The sequence below is a fragment of the Carassius auratus genome, chromosome 12 (genome assembly GCF_003368295.1).
Source record: "Carassius auratus strain Wakin chromosome 12, ASM336829v1, whole genome shotgun sequence".
NCBI classification, from domain to species: domain Eukaryota; kingdom Metazoa; phylum Chordata; class Actinopteri; order Cypriniformes; family Cyprinidae; genus Carassius; species Carassius auratus.
Window position 1 is genome coordinate 15,628,389 of NC_039254.1, and position 17,301 is coordinate 15,645,689.

Below are 17,301 nucleotides of genomic sequence, written 5' to 3' on the forward strand. Positions count from 1 at the left end.
ATTTTTATAAGGAGCTGTTTTTGTTTTATACAGTATGCTGCTAAGAAAACACCATAGAAGATGGGTAAAGAATAGCTCCATCATTGCTCAATGTAAAAAAAAAAATACTTTGTTAGTTTTAATAAATAAAATTATTTATTTTTAAAAAATCAAGGAAATTTATCTGCCAATTTTTTCTTTTTGCTGTATCTTAAATGTACCAAACCGTACCGTACCGAACCGTGACACCAGTGTTTCGTATAAAACAGAACCGTGAATTTTGTGAACCGTTACACCTCTAGTATGTATGTGTGTGTGTGTGTGTGTGTGTGTATATACACACACAAAGACAAAACTTGTCTTGTTGCTAATTTACTTGTACTTTTACAGGTTTAAAAAATACTGATAACTATATTTTGCCCACCTGTCAGTAAACTTCCAGAAATGGTAGCACAAATTAAACAAAATCTTGAATATCACTCCAAGATATTCACACACGGAAAAAGAGTGTTAGATTATATCATTAACACAACAAGGAGCTGAAGACATGATGAAGGTTTAATCTATTGACTTTGAGCTTGGATAAGTCTTGTGCAACTGGAACTAAAATAAAGACATTCTTAATACAGCTCAGGCTAGCTCAACAAAAAAAGAAAAGCTAAGTGCTATGACAGCCAGAAGTATTATAAGACTTTTTCTCTGTTCTGTTTCTGTCTGTCACTTCTTCCAATCATATAGATCATGTTATGATCAGGCACATATGACCCTAATCAGACTCAATAAAGTCTTCCTCTACTAACATCTCAAGAGGTGTGGAGAGCGAAGAAGAGTTAAGGGAGAGCAAGACACTGGGTCTAGTTCAGATTCTCCACGTCTTTTTCACACAGTGATTCAGCCACTCCAGACTGTAACCACTCATTATGTTCATTAGGAAACGTGTGGTTCCAATCAAGTGCTCTGTCACAGTAATGCACATCAGCCGACCAGAACTCATCAGCCCTGTGAGAAGCTTCTTGCTATCTTGCAAGACATTATCACAAAAGCAGAAGATAGTTAAAAGAGGATAGACACTGGAACACTTTGATAATAAAGAATGTACCAGAAATTTTGCTGTTGACATCAGCCAATATACTGTAATAAAAATTGAGAGATGTATTTTATATATATATATTAAAACAAATATTATATATATTATATATTATACTATATATTAAAATAAATAAAACATCTGAATTGTAATTTACCACCAAAACTGCATTTCCATCAGTTATATCATTAAATATTTTGATGCCCTCAAACTTTTTTCTTGAATGTAAACCTGGCTATTGTTAGATTGAATAACCATTCAAAAATATTAATTTATACAGATCTTTGCAATAAGATAAACAGCATCATGCCAACCAAATATCCTTGGTTCACCCCAGAGCTGCGCTGCCTCATTGTTTGGTTCAGTAATCTGTGTCCAGATCAGTTACGCTTTCAGCATGGAAAAAGACTTGGCTTTCCAAAGCCTGTTCTATAGCAACATTGAGCAGAATACTGTATGGCTATCACTCTTCAGTTATGGAGCACTAAATATAGATCTTTTCACACACGCAGTTTGGTGTGAAAAGAGTGACAACTGCTTTCAACAACCAAACTTCCTGGACTGTCACCATCTTTAAGAATGACCGTAGTTATGGATGTCATTCACAGCTGTTGGATAGAAAAGGTGCGCATTTCTGTGTCAATGGTGCTGGTTTGTTTTCTCTTTTGGCTGTAGAAGCCTGCTTTTGAAGGAGATTGGAAGACTATTACAGACGACTTCCACTTTCCCCAAAACCACACTTTCTTCCAGCTAACAGCCCATTTACTTTACCATATGAGTCAACTGTACAAACATCTCAACACTGAAGAACACCAAGAAGGTTGTCACTACAGGAATTTTAAGGTCACAAGACATTACAAGAAATCCGAAGAACATGACAGTTTGTGTTAATACTGATGCATTCTGGAATATCCTTATCAATTACTTACTAGTTGAACTGGTAGTCTCATCAGAAAGTGCAACAATACATTTTAAATCCTTTAAACCAACATACACGCATACTATGCTAACATTACCAATGTTTTTATTATCATTTTTTTAAATCCTTTCATAAAAAAGATACTAATACTAATAATAAATAAATAACAACATAAAGCCTTTTATTTATTCTATTTCACAAACATATTTAATCTGCACAACAGCTTTCAACACTGATAACAACAACAATAATAATGATAATAATTACAATTATTAGTATTATTATTATTGAGCATCAAATCAGCATATTAAAACTATATCTGAAAGACCATGCATTCATCTTTACCATCATAGGAATAAACCATGTTTTAAAATATATAAATACATACAAAAAAGTGATCAAATAAATGCAACGTTTAAATGATTGTGTTTGTGTGTGTGTGTGTGTGTGTGTGTGTGTGTGTTACTTGCTTTAAATCATGAAATGTAATAATTTCCGAGGGAAAATTTCTTGTGCATCTTTTTTCAGTGTACTCTTCAAATGTCAAATCTATCATTATAAATTAAATTTGAATATTAATTTAAATTGCATAAAAATAAAACTCAAATTAAAATCAAATGTAAAATAAATAAACATTATTTACATTTATTAAAAATTTTCTACACGCTTCAGGTTTTACATTTATTATAGCAACAAACAGTCTAAAAATAGTTCCTTTTGAAAAAAAAAGAAAAAAAAAGGAAATACTTTCTCTTTCTAGAAAAAAACGAACTCGTTAAAACTTGATAATGGAGGTGCCCATTAGTTCAACTTTAAAAGGTTAGTCATGCTATCCTTGTTTGGGTCATTAGAGAGGAATCTGGCAGAGAGCAAACTGCTATTATGATGGCTGTGCGACTTTATATTATAGCCAGAGATTCAGACAATCCTGCAGCTCATGATCATTATAAGCAATGGGCAGTCCTGAGCGATCATCTTTAGAAAAGCCTTTGACTTTATAACGAGGAAGTAAATCGTCACAAAACACTGCCCCATCTTCACCCTTGAGCAAATGATGACTTCAAGGGAGCTAGAAATGGCCATTTTCACAAAAGCCTGAAATAAACAGCACTATCAAATAGAATAAACCAAACATCTGATTTGGAAACTGATTCTCAAAAGGCTGCGTAAGAAAGAACCCACCGATTTAAAGAAAACTTTGTCTTTCTGCAACACATCTGAGAAAACCTGTGGCTTTATCTCGCTTAAACAGCCTTGAACTCTGAGCACGTATTTCCATCAGAAAAGCCAGTATTAATGAAGTCACATTCTGTGCCATACCAAACCCAAGCAAAGGGACACTGCCAAAAAGCGAAGGGCGAAACGATTTCCTCCCCTGGGGATTTCACCAATAATATTCAATGTGAAAGGTTTCTATGGCAACAAGCGACTTGTGGCATTTAATGCAACAATGAACTGGATTGACAGAATATGCATTGCTCTGTAAACTTTAGCTTCTAATGCCCCTAATGAGTCTGGGTGCTGAAATTAAACAGCGGGTTTGTGTGGCTGGCTGTCTCTGAATGTAACCTTTCTCCACACAGAGCTAATGAGGGCTCAAATGGGAGTCATCTACAGCGCTTTCTAACTTCCATTCATGCAAGATGAGACAGATGTGGTACAACTCATGCGTTAAGATATTAGTAATGTGACCCACATTAATTTTTCCACCAATCAAAAGCAGGTTTTTTTTATATATATATATTTTTATGAGAATTACATTTTGCTCACAATGAGCTCACAAGTTATAGCTATCATTGCAGATATCATCACAAATGGTAAATTATTACCTGATTTCATTTCAAAACCTGTATAAGTTTCTTTCTGTGGTGCATTACAGAAGTAGAAATAACTTCTTCTCCAGAAGAAAGCCATACAGGTTTGAAATGACGTGAGAGTGAGTAAATGATGACAGGATTTTCTGTTCGAGTGAACTAATCTTTTAAGCTTTCTTTTAAAGCACACTGCATGAATCTGGGTCTCTCAGTGGGCACTGTGATGAGGTACTGTAAATGACAGATAGTGTTTCTTTTCCCTGTTGTACTGATGTGTGTTTACTGAAAGTGTAGTACAGAAAGATTAAACATGTTGTGTAACTTGCATAATGTTTTTGTAAATGTTATCATCATGCATGTATAGTTTAAGCTCTATCTTTTATTCTTCTGGTGTGATAAGTGCTTGTCACAGCACACGTCTCGGAGAAGCTCACTCCTTGTAGTTTACGACTAGGCAGTGTATAGAGATCAGTGAGCTCAGAGATCACCGGGGAGAGCCTCAGCAAAGCTAAATCAGTTTTGCTTGGTCTCATCTTGATGTATGTATGCGTCATTATTTTTCACCTCTCTCCTGATCTCTCTCCTTGTTTTTTTTTTCTGCTTTTAGGATGTGCTGGTTGCCATCAGTGTGAATCACCATTGAGAACTGAACTGAGAATGCTGCCAACAATCCACAGCAATTCCTAAATTTGATTTGAACTTGAATCATGATAACAAACAGGATGTAGAATTCCAATTTGCAAATGAATTCATGTAATTAAAATTAAATGAAATTCATATAACTGTTGTAAGTATGGAGCATCGGAAGATATTAAAATTAATGTCAGTTACAGAACAAAATAGAATAACAATAAACACACACACACACACACAAAAGATATTTTTTAGATTAGTAAATAATTGTCAAAATAAGCCTTTATGTATTTGTTTATTTATTTATTTAATAAAATTAGACCATTAATTATGACTGTTTATGCCAAGCAGTTGCATAAAATAAAAAATATATTTCCTAAAAAATATTGTGTGTGCTATCTACATGCACATACAAACACAGTGCTCAGGCACGTGCACAGGTAGGGCTCAACCTGTGCAGAACACATGCCCGTTTTGCCCTTATACTGTTTTTTTTTTTTTTTTTTTTTTTTTTAATCATTTTATCAATGCTATTGGTCAGCCTTTACGTCTGTCTGTCCTTTTTTTACAAATATTTAGCAAATGAAAGTTCTTAAAACGAGCTTGTGTAAATCTAATTCGATCCTCAAGCTGTCAGTAAGCTGTTAACTCCGCCCCCTCTATATTCATTGAATCAACTGTTGCACAGCAGTTCCACAGCAGCCACACAGTAGACAACAGCTGAGCTGAACAAAGTTTTGCGAAGGGTAAATAAATATCTTGTTGTTTGCATGAGTACTACTAAACACTATGTCTATAAAGGCTCATATTTTATTTATTTGATGTCTGACTGACTCACTGACTGAGACATGTGGGACATCGCTTGAGAGAGAGGGCTAGCATTTGCCATCTAGTCATAGCCAATACATAGCCAACACTTAAATAGCCTGTGCATACAGTAGCAATTCATCTTTTATAAAATGCGATTTTGGCCAAATGCATTTTACCACAGGAAAAACTGAGTGCTCCGTCTATATTACAAATCTAGTTTGTAACCTATAACGTTAGATGAAAATGTAATGTGATCCCGGCAGCGGCAGGCGCCGTCGCCGTTTTAATAACTGACAAAAAAGAAATTCACATTTCCACACATTCACTGGTCAAAAACTATATATTGATAAGTAATACAACAACATATAATTTGTTTTTATCATCGGAAAATCATAACAGGTGCGCCCCCGCGCTGTTTCGTACTGGAACTTACACAAAGCGACGAGTGATCCTCACCACCTAGATAACATATATTTCTAAGAAATTTCTTCTTTGATTTATGATTGCTGATACACTTAATTTATTAACATTTAGGCTAATCATCTTATGGTATACTCTCCGCTCGTCCTCACATGTATAAAATGTAGTAAAACATGGTTTTACTACAGAAATGTAGTAGTAACTAAAACATTTTTTTACAGAAGATCACTGTGAAATCTTTATATTTCATCATGCAGAATGTAATTCATGATTTATTCCAAGGCTTCATTTATTTGATCCAAAATACAGCAAAAACACTAATATTGTGTAATATTTTTACAATTTTAAATAACTGTTTTCTATTTGAATATATTTTAAAATGTAATTTATTTTTGTGATCACAGCTGACTTTTCAGCAACATTACTACAGTTCAGTACTCTTCAGTGTCACGTGATCGTTCAGAAATGCTTTTCACTGCAACTGTACTTTTCACACTATTTTTATTTATTTTTTCATTGCTGGCTTATTTTAGGGAACGTCTAGTGAATAAGAGACCTTCAAGAGACCAACATCCCTGGTCCACCACAGTATCAAATTTTTGCCAGGTAGGCGGATGCATGTTGGATATGTTATAGTAACGGTATGGCTATAGTTTCTTATAATCTGGAATTGAGTTGGACATAAATACTTAAATTATATTTCAAAAAAGTTTGTCAAAAATACTTGACTCATTGCTCACCTTCCCCTCTTCTCAATGTCATTCATAATCATGTTAACCAAATAATGCAAATTATTGCATTATATGGCATGTTTATGTATGAGCCAAGTATTTTTTTTTCTCTATAAATGAATTTTAAAATAAGAGGGAGTATACAAGAGCTGTTGTAATTAGGTTTAAAGAAGCCCTTAAAACCCTGTTTATTTATATTATCTAATTATCTAATATTATTATTATGGTTGTTATTAATCGTGAATAAATCTAAAGCTTTTGAGACTATTATTTTGTGTTAATTGAATTTGTCATGAAGATGTGACCATTTCTTCCTTTTATGCAGGCTTACTAAATAATCTTGATATAAAAAAGGGAGGGGGGTGCCCTTTTTCAGTTTCAGCACATGCCCCTCAAAAGGTCTGTGCACGGCCCTGACATTGCTCATCATAAATGAGTGTAACCTTCTGATTAAGAAGGCAAAATTGAAATGTATTAAACATATTCTTAATAAAAACAGAGAAATGCATGCCATTAATATTGCTGCAATAAGTAACTTGGCCAGTTTTGTTTAAATGAGGGATTGCAGAAATGAGTACACCCTAATTCACCTAATTCCCTTCTTGGCATTGAGTGTACAAGATCATGATAAATTGTCACCTCTGTCCTGTTTAACTCCTGGAGGATGACCTCCTTAAACGTCCTGAAGGATTTTTACCTTGGAAGAAGGAATATCTTCATTGTCATGCTAAAAATTGCCCACAATGCAGGGAATGAGGAGAAGGTAGCATCTTCTGTTTCAAGTTTTTGTCTTTCATCACACGGTGGTGTGTGCTGTAATAATTCATAGAGGTGCTATAATTCATTACAGTGTTGATAAAGTACAACTCCTTCACACCTTCAGCACTCATACATCCTTATAGACAAGCTTTACTACTACTGGCATTTTCATTTAAAGGGAACATAACATAATCAGAGCATTTTGGCTCAAAACCTAAAAGTTGCAATTATACAAATTATCTTTGCAGTATTTTGAGACGAAGCTTCGCATACACACTTTTCAGATCAGAAAACAATTTAAAATATTGTATCACTGCATTCTATGGCACCTTTAAACTTTTGGGTCAACAAACTGTAATGTACTGTTGACTAAAAACTGCTTTAAACTTACACTAGATTTTTTTAATCTCAACAATTTATCCCAAAAATATCTTCTAAGAAAAAAGGGTAATTGCTGAATTTGTTATGCACTGTATGTATACTTTATCTTTATCTTTATACTTTATTTTTATACTTTTATGGATAAGCAAGATTTTTTAACCTACCCATTAACCTAATGCTACTAATTTTATAGTGTATATAAAAATATATAAAACATATAAAACACCAGAAACATGGCATGTCGCAATCTGTGATGAAGCAGGTGAAAGCCAATGAGTGTTTGTTTTTCCTGCCATTTCTTGAAGCGGCAACATTTGAATTTGAAGTGTGTCAGTGCAGGGTTTTGACGCTTATGGTCACTGCTCAGGATGGAGATGAAGATCACTGAATAAAGGCTTGAATTTGGGACTCCCCGCAATCATATGGATTCTAAACATTTGGAGATCAGCGTATTAATTAAATTAATTACTATAGTAATTAGGTTGCATTTTTGGTTTATTTTATGGCTCTATTTTCAGTCATAGCATTTCGGAGAAATAGCAATGCAATTGAAAGCATAATGCCATCGATATGACAACTGAAATTAATAATAATTCAATAATCAAGTTTAAATTATCGATGTGTCTTCGATACATCAGTATCGTATGTTAAAATGCTGAAAATACTTGTGTACGTTTAGATGCTGTAAATACATCAGTATTGTACATCTTTGTGTCTTTAAAAAATTAAGTAAACTTACGTCTTGCAGAACCACATTTTATGTAAAATACATACAAATTAGCATAAAATCACGTTGTGAAAGAAGAATATAAAAAAAAAAACACAACCAGCAGCAAAAAAATAAAACATTTGTTTGATCAGATTTTACAAAGCAACATATTGCTGCACAGAAAAAGAGAGACAGAGAAAGAAAGAAAGAGAGAGAGAGAGAGAGAGAGGGAGATGGGGAGAACTTGTATTGGCATTTGTCTAAGATGCAGAAGACTGTAATTGCACTGTCCATGGAGCGGACCTGACTCACATTTCACTGCTGGTTATATATGCTCTATATAACTGTGTATGTGATGAATAAAAATCTTGAATCTTGAATCTTGAACTGCACTTCATCCTGACAAAATAATGGCTTTGTGGTTGTTTCCTATCTTTGCAGCTCTCTTCAAATCTGAGGAAATGGCCTGGCATTTGTTGCACTTAAGAGATGCAGACGAGACACAGAGATTCTGACTCACCTCTTTCCGTCACTGGTATATATCACACTGTTACACGCTAGACACACCAAAGCTAACATCCCTACCAGTGTCAATAACAAAGATGAAACACAAGAAAGATCAGTGATTTAGCAAAGACTGAAGTAACATCACACAGCAAGACAAACAATATATAATCTTCTAATAAAACAGTGTTGCATCTGGTTTAGCAGGGGAAGAACCAGAGCCATTATGCATTGTGTGTTTTGATAATTAAATTAAGCGAGGCTTGCAAATTGTTTTGCCTGGCTGATATGCATACGAAATTGCTTGTCGTATTGTTTTAGAAATACAAGACATATGAACCTCGTCAGACATGAAGAGAGCAATACAGGACTATATTTGAATCATTTATTGTGCAAACAGAACAATAAAAATCATGAGACTATCATGCCTTATATTTCATTTTCAGTTTTGTATTTAAATATTTAAAGAGATGCAGACAGAAACAGTATGCAGATGAATTTAGGCCACTTCATATATGTACATATAAGTATGTGTCCTTAACAGAAATGCATATGTGAGTGACTGTGTGTTTGTGTGTTTGTATGTGTGTGTGTGTGTGTGTGTGTGCGTGTGTGATTTCCATGGTTACTCCCTCATGAGAGTAGCTGTTCTGGCTAAGTTAAGGATGACAACACAGTGTGTGTTTCCATGGTTACTCACTCCAGATTGTGGTTTGTCTTTGCACAGTTATGAAGTGAAAGAGTCTTTCTATGTGCATTTTCATGCTTATGCATGTATGTTTGTATATCAGCATAAGCAATTATGTGCTCATTTGTAACTAGCATTTTGCACAAAAGGTACACTAAATTTGAAAATGGTCAAGAAATGTCCAAAAAAACGTCCCCTCAATATGTGTTTTAATATGAGTCATCCAGTGTTGAGAAGGTTACTCTGGGAATGTAATAAATTACAGATTACAAGTTACCCTATTAAAAATGTAATAGTAGTGTAACTATTAGGGGTGTAACGGTATGCAAAAATCACGGTTCGGTACGTACCTCGGTTTTAAAGTTACGGTTCAGCAGTAATGCAGACATTAAACTGCAGGTTGTTTATTACTATACACTCTTTTTTCAAAATACTTTTTAATAAAATATATATACAATAAAAAAAGAATAAGCAATAAAATACTGCTGCAAAATTCTCCACTAAATAAAATACTCTCAGTCTCAAACCAATATCATATAATAAAATATAATGAAAAATATAAATAAATAACTATGATTACAGTGCAGCATTACCAATCCCAGCTTGTAGGCTTCACCAGAACCGTGCTGTGCCTGCTGCTGTAGGTGACAGGGAGACCGCCGACAGACCAGGCTCTTGTCTTCATGACAACAATATCTATACTTCATGTTGAGCATAAATATAAAGCCTACTGCTAAAGGACACCATCAACAGTATCGACGGCAAAATAGATTATGTTTAACAGGTGCAATATTTGAAAATCAATAATTATTAGTTTATTTTTTTAATGACATTTATATCTGAATTTATGTCAACCTATAGACTTTCAAACATCAAAGTGTCATGAATTAATATGTATTTGTGTACAAAATGACATATAAACATTTTCCTATTCTATTTTGCCTGGAAACGCTTCCAACACGTTTGCGTGTCGAATGAAAAATAGGCGTCGGTTCTATTTCTAGCATGCACGCGTTTTCCGCACGGCTCACGCAGGTAGTTTGCAAGCTCTAACCTGTTAACATGGGAGCCGAATTAAAAACGGACACGCCATGAGATGCTTGCGCCTTAATCAGCTGCAGGGCGGGATTTGCGCTGAACGCGGAGACTTCCGCCACTTAATATGTTCGTTTGGAAACACGAAAATGTACTTATTTTCCACGCACAAAATATTGCATTCGGTCATTCGGTACACACATGCACCGTACCGAAAGCCCTGTACCGAAAAGGGTTACACCCCTAGTAACTATTTCAATACATTTATTAGAGTAATAAAACTGATTGTTTTTTATTACATTTCTAAATTTACATTTCTAAATTTCCTAAACTGTTAAATTATGGAGTGAGTTTTGGTTCTTTATTACATGCGAGAAAATAAAAGATCTGAGAGAAAAAAAAAAGTTTGAGAGAAAAAGTTATCACACTGATAGCAAAAAAACATTTCATGAGAGAAAAAAGAATATTTGAGAGAAAAAGTTTTCATGCCAATAGCAAAAAATAATAATATTCGAGACTAAAAAAAGTTTTGAGAGAAAGTATTTTCTCATAGAACATAAAAAAATATACATTTGAAATTTTTAAAATTATTTCTGAGAAAAAAAATCTCTCTCAAAATACTTTGAAAAAAACTCTCAAATATATATTTTTTGCTATCAGTGTGAAAATATTTTCTCTAAAAAAAAAAAGTGTTTCTCTCGAAACGCTTTTCTTTGCTCTTGATGCAATTTCTTGCTCTCGTGTCAGGATTTTGCTTTCACTGTGAGAATTGTGTCATGGGCGGGGCCACGTTCCTATTGGCCAGTCGGGTGAGCATCGTCTTGTCTTGGGAGTCGAACTGAATCATTACACCATTGTTCGGTTCACCTGCATAGATGCCGCCTCTGCCTTATGGATAGTTAAGTTGAGCAGTGAGCACGGACACTCCAATGTTTGGGTAAGATGATGACACACAGCTGGCTGAGCAAGTTCAGTATCACTGAAGATTAAACATTAAAAAATAGCACTCATTCATGAATGAACGTGTATTATATTATTTGCTTGCTAATCGCTAGTAAAGCTAACCAGCCATCATGCTAGGTAAACTTGCAAACTCACCTGTTTTATACTATGTTTAAATCAAATGCCAAATTAATGTTTTGATTTAGATAGTTTCACGCCTTATTTAGTGAGTAGTGAGCTAGTTTCTACCTTTGCACTTGCTAGCCTCAAAGCACCTGAAGAGTAACTGCTTGTTCTTACAACCTCCCGCACAACTTTCAACTAACGTTAGTATGCATGGAAGGTGGCAACCCTACAACCCTAACGTTAGACAGTGATTGACATACCCTTTGAAAGATTTAAAAGAAAAAATAATTACCATGACAGTACAGGCACAAACATATTTGTGGGTTGCTAATGTAAGAGTTAGTCCTAGACCTGCAATTTACCTTGTCAGCTCTAGACCTCAGCTAGATGGTAAAAAATATTTAGAATAAGCCCCGTGTAGCTGAGTTTGCGAGCTATACATGCAGTGTAGCTAAACATGTGCAACAACCATACAAAGACTATTTTAAACAAAACTAGGTGGGACACTTTCAAACGGTATATCAATCACTGCTCACTACTCACTAAATAAGGCGTGAAACTATCTAAATCAAAACATTAATTTGGCATTTGATTTAAACATAGTATAAACCAGGTGAGTTTGCAAGTTTACCTAGCATGATGGCTGGTTAGCTTTACTAGCAATTAGCAAGCAAATAATATAATACACATTCATTAATATGAGTGCTATTTTTTAATGTTTAATCTTCAGTGATACTGAACTTGCTCAGCCAGCTGTGTGTCATCATCTTACCCAAACATTGGAGTGTCTGTGCTCAACTTAACTAGCCATAAGGCAGAGGCGGCATCTATGCAGGTGAACCGAACAATGGTGTAATGATTCAGTTCGACTCCCAAGACAAGACGATGCTCACCCGACTGGCCAATAGGAACGTGGCCCCGCCCATGACACAATTCTCACAGTGAAAGCAAAATCCTGACACGAGAGCAAGAAATTGCATCAAGAGCAAAGAAAAGCGTTTCGAGAGAAACACTTTTTTTTTTTGAGAAAATATTTTCACACTGATAGCAAAAAATATATATTTGAGAGTTTTTTTCAAACTATTTTGAGAGAGATTTTTTTTCTCAGAAATAATTTTTAAAATTTCAAATGTATATTTTTTTATGTTCTATGAGAAAATACTTTCTCTCAAAACTTTTTTTAGTCTCAAATATTATTATTTTTTGCTATTGGCATGAAAACTTTTTCTCTCAAATATTCTTTTTTCTCTCATGAAATGTTTTTTTGCTATCATTGTGATAACTTTTTCTCTCAAACTTTTTTTTTCTCTCAGATCTTTTATTTTCTCGCATGTAATAAAGACACATTTCTAACTCCATATTAAATATCTTCCAACATTTAAAGCAAGCAGGGTTAACCTTACAGTAGGACTCATCACTGATTAATGTCAGACTCCAGACGGGAAATCAAACAGTTATTAAATAAGCGCATGTCCTATTTTGTGTCCGAAACTCCTGAAATACTGGACTCTCATATTTTAGAACAGTCAGTGCAATTTAGGAAAGAAATCAATCAAATTTGTATGTGTGTGTGAAAATATTCAGATTTAATCCTCCTTTGTAATCGTTAACATTTTCATTAGAACCTGTAATTTAATTACACTTTTTTTATTTATTTTCTGATTACAGTTACAGCTAAATATTTTCTAACTTTATCTAACCTCGAGGAATGACCCCTTTAATAATTTGCAGTTGTGGATGTGCAGGTGCATTGTTGTTCTCCACACTCACTCTGTACCGTAGCAGTTCTGGTGCAGTTGTAGAGGATGGCGAGCTCTCCAAACACCTTCCCCGGTCCCATGGTGCAGAGTTTCATCCCTTCCTTTGTCACCTCCACCTTGCCATCTGAAAGCAATCAGAAGATAAATCCTTAAGTCCACTGATGAAGCTCTGTTCATGAAAGCAAGCATGACAGTCTGGAAATGCATCCGTGCCGGCTGCCTGGATCGGACCGAGCCTGGCCTAATACATTCCAATAACAGTCTCATTTCATTAGGCCAGCAGACAACAGCAGAAGCTTCGAGGGGAGTGGGGGAGGTGGGAAAGGTAGAAGCTCTCTAATATAATGGGCACAGAGAGAAATAGGCCAGTGAAAAGATGGAAAAAAATGAAAGGAGTTTAGGATTCGCAGAATATTATGCCCTAAACTATTAGATGAGATGCAGTGAAACCATACTGAGTGGGCCTGGGACTGTTATTTCAGGATTCATGTGCAAGACACATGTAACATCTTCTGCGTTAGCTCATGGGAAATTCCACAACAGTCTTGGCTGAAGAGCTCTTCTGTCACCTCAAGCAGTGATCGTAATAAACCAAAGCTTCCGGAGGGCCCTACTTGGAATAAAGTAGGTCTGAGGAAGTGCTTCCTGTTAAACGCTGGCAACAGCGTGGTAGCACTCAAAAGCAGTGTTTGTGCACAGACTGAAAGTGATGTCATGTTGTTCAGATAAAAAGCATACCAGGGGCACAAGCTTAATAATTAGGTGTAATGCGTGTGTGTGTGTGTGTGTGTCTGTTTTATAACAATTTAAATGAACTAAGAACTGTTGTCCATTTTAATATATGTTAAAGGGTTAGTTCACCTAAAAAAAAATATATATATATATTAGTGCTGTCAAAATTAGCGCGTTAACGCATTCGATTAATTTGAAATATTTAACGCGTTAAAAAAAAATAACGCAATTAACGCGGTTGCAGTTTTTTTTTATTTCCAGTTGTGGCCTATGTGTGTTCAACGTGCAAAGAAATATGCATAAGACCAAGGAAGGACTTTTAGACGGAAAGTTTCAGTATAAAACTCTGCCGGATTACTCTTCAGTCTGCCACAAGAAACATTACTCTTCATTTAGTCTGCCACAAGAAACAGCAACATTAAAATCATGAACTCAAATGTCATTGTTTAAAAAAAAAAAAAAAAACAATGACTGTAACAGTGCGTAAATCAGACCTTTCTGTAACGCTAACGTTAATAAGCTTAAACGAAATAACGAAATAATTGTGTAGCGGAGTATTTTTTGTACACAGTGCCGTGAACTGTCAATCACTCCTGTGCGCGTGCATCACTGTCCTCGCAGCTGCAGCAACTTGCGCTCTCTCTCTTCATCAAGCTTTAAAACAAAAAGGGGACAAAAAGATCATATTGTATTTGTGCATAGGCTATAGATTAATTAGATAAATGAATATCTAAATTTGTGCCTTGCCGTCTACGGTATTTTTTTAGAACTTAGAAAAAAGATGCTGCAGCCAATGAACAGCCAGCGGGGGCTGCAGGACGACTCAACCTCCGCAGACAGTTTTTAATGTTTATCAGACAATAAATACTCAAGATTTTGCTTTAGTATAACTCACAACGAGTTTCACACACCTTCTCCGGCCACGTTGAGTTGTTGACACTTAACAGTGGGAAAAGCGACACATGCGCTATTCACTTGTATAACTTAAGGGTGAATGGGTAATGTAGTTTCTGCTTTGGGTGGGATGAATTAGGAAGCTCGCATTGTGAAGGGCGCTCTGAAAATCGGCAGTGCAGGTAAAAGATTAAAACCTCTATTAAAACAGATGTCCAAATGAGCGTACCGGTACGCTACAAGCATGTTCTGGGCGCACGGAGAGGTGGCAGTACGCTCAAGAGCTATATTTGGAAGTGGCAGTACTGAGTACCAGTGCATACCGGCCCACTTAAAGCACTGGCAATGACTATACTTTGGAATTTTTTTTGCAGTCCACTTAGAATTCAACATGGAAATCATTTTTGTTTTTTATTGGCATTGATTGTTTTGAAATTCAAATGGTACTTACATGCCTGTGTTTTTATTTCTGTAATAAATATGGCTTTCAAGCCAACAGTTAATTTGGAGAATATTGATGGTTTATTGCAGGTATGTTGTTTACATGAGAAAATCTGTGTTACAAGTTAAACAAAAATTCCAATAAACAATCATATTTTGAATTTAAATAGTTTCTTTGTCTTGAGTTTACATTAATTATTTACATTTTACATTTACATATCCAAAAAGTTTCAGTCTTTTAATTGCGATTAATCGCGATTAATCGCGATTAATTTAAAAAAATTGTGCGATTAATTAGTTAATTTTTTTTAATCGATTGACAGCACTAATATATATATATATATTCTGCCGTTAATTACTCACCCTCATGTCGTTCTAAAACCATAAGACCTTGTTCAACCTCAGAACACAAATTAAGCTATTTTTGTTGAAATCTGAGAGTTCTCTGATCTTCCATGATCATGGTAATATCCTTGCTGTCTATGGAGGGTCAGAGAGCTCTCAGATTCCATCAGAAATATTTTAATTTGTGTTCTAGTGGTCTTACGAGCTTGGAATGACATGAGGGTGAGTAATTAAAGTTACGGTATGTATTCTTTCAAAAACGCTTCAGAAAGCTGAGTCAGGCAGAGTACCAAAACAAACTTGTAGCCAATCAGTAGTAAGGGGTGGGTCTACTCATGATGGGGATGAGAGGGCGCTCAATGCAGACGGACATCAGCTGGGCCGAGCGATGACCGAAAGATAGAGACGGCGGATAAAAAAACAAAAGAGGAAAACGTCTGCAGAACAACAGAAGGCTTACAATAAGGCAAGAAGTAGAACCTGTGTAAATATGGGATCAGTTTTCCAGCACTGGAGGAACTCAAGGAGCGGGAGGCCTGCAATCAGACGCCGAGGTTGCTTTGTTTCTTCTCATTGGTAAGTAACATTGGTTTCCCCTATACATTATTTCTGACAACACCAGTTTTCAACAATATTTTTGAACAAAAAATGCAAATGCAAATGCAAAAAAAAAAAAAAAAAAATTATTATGCCTTCAGAAGAAATACATTAGGAACATTTTTAATTGGATGAACAAGGTCTTCTGGGAAACATGAGTATTAGCTTCTGAAGAGCAGTACTAAAAAAGATCTTTAAACAAAAAAAAAATTATAAATTGGAAATATTTGCACAAAAATAAACGAAATAAATACAAAAATAAATAAATAAATAATCTTACTTCTTAATATTAATAGTATAAGAAATATTATGCACCTGTAAATTCATAAATTCACCGACGTTGTTTTTCTCTTGCAGTTTTGAGTCTGTCTCAAATTTTATTCAGCTGAACACTAACAGTAAGGTATCCTCACCACGGGGGAAGAACCACACATTTTCTTCATCAAACTTCTTGGCAGGCTATTCTGTTTCTCTGATGCTATCTGCAAGGCTAATCCAAACAAGGCTACAAATACACTGAATACCCAGAATCAGTTTGTTGTGGCTCTATTGTCCTGCCACCTGGGGTCTGTCTAATGACGGATCTCAAACACCACTGGCCATCCCAAGTACTAACAGCATGAAACAAAAAACATCCACTTTAAGCCCACCGTGAATACCAGCCTACTCAGACAACGTGTAAAGATGATGCAATGCTTTTAAATGTACAAATTATAATAAAAACTAAACACCTGGCAGATTTGAGTCCTACCAGAGTCGATTCTCACATCCTAGACTTTCATCAAGAGTAAGTTTAGCATTCCACCAATTGCTCACCAAGGGATCCACTGCAGTTAATGGGTGTCATCAGAATGAGAGTTTAAACGGCTGATAAAAATGACTCTAGTCCATTAACATCATGTGAAGCAAAAAGCTTAGAGTTTGTAGGAAACAAATCTATCATTAAAACATTTTTAAACTAATTCAAACCATTGCCTCTGGCGCCTCTATCCATA

General features: G+C 35.2%; 1 protein-coding gene across 2 annotated transcripts in view; it reads right to left on the bottom strand.

Annotated features, from left to right (window-relative positions):
- The window catches only part of LOC113111947 (cGMP-dependent protein kinase 1), a 167,055-nt gene that overhangs the window by 102,280 nt on the left and 47,474 nt on the right, over nucleotides 1-17,301 (bottom strand). For both annotated transcript variants that reach the window (XM_026277220.1, XM_026277219.1), the window contains exon 3: nucleotides 13,308-13,421. In XM_026277220.1, coding sequence (XP_026133005.1) covers nucleotides 13,308-13,421 — 114 coding nt within the window. The remainder of the gene's footprint in view (nucleotides 1-13,307; nucleotides 13,422-17,301) is intronic.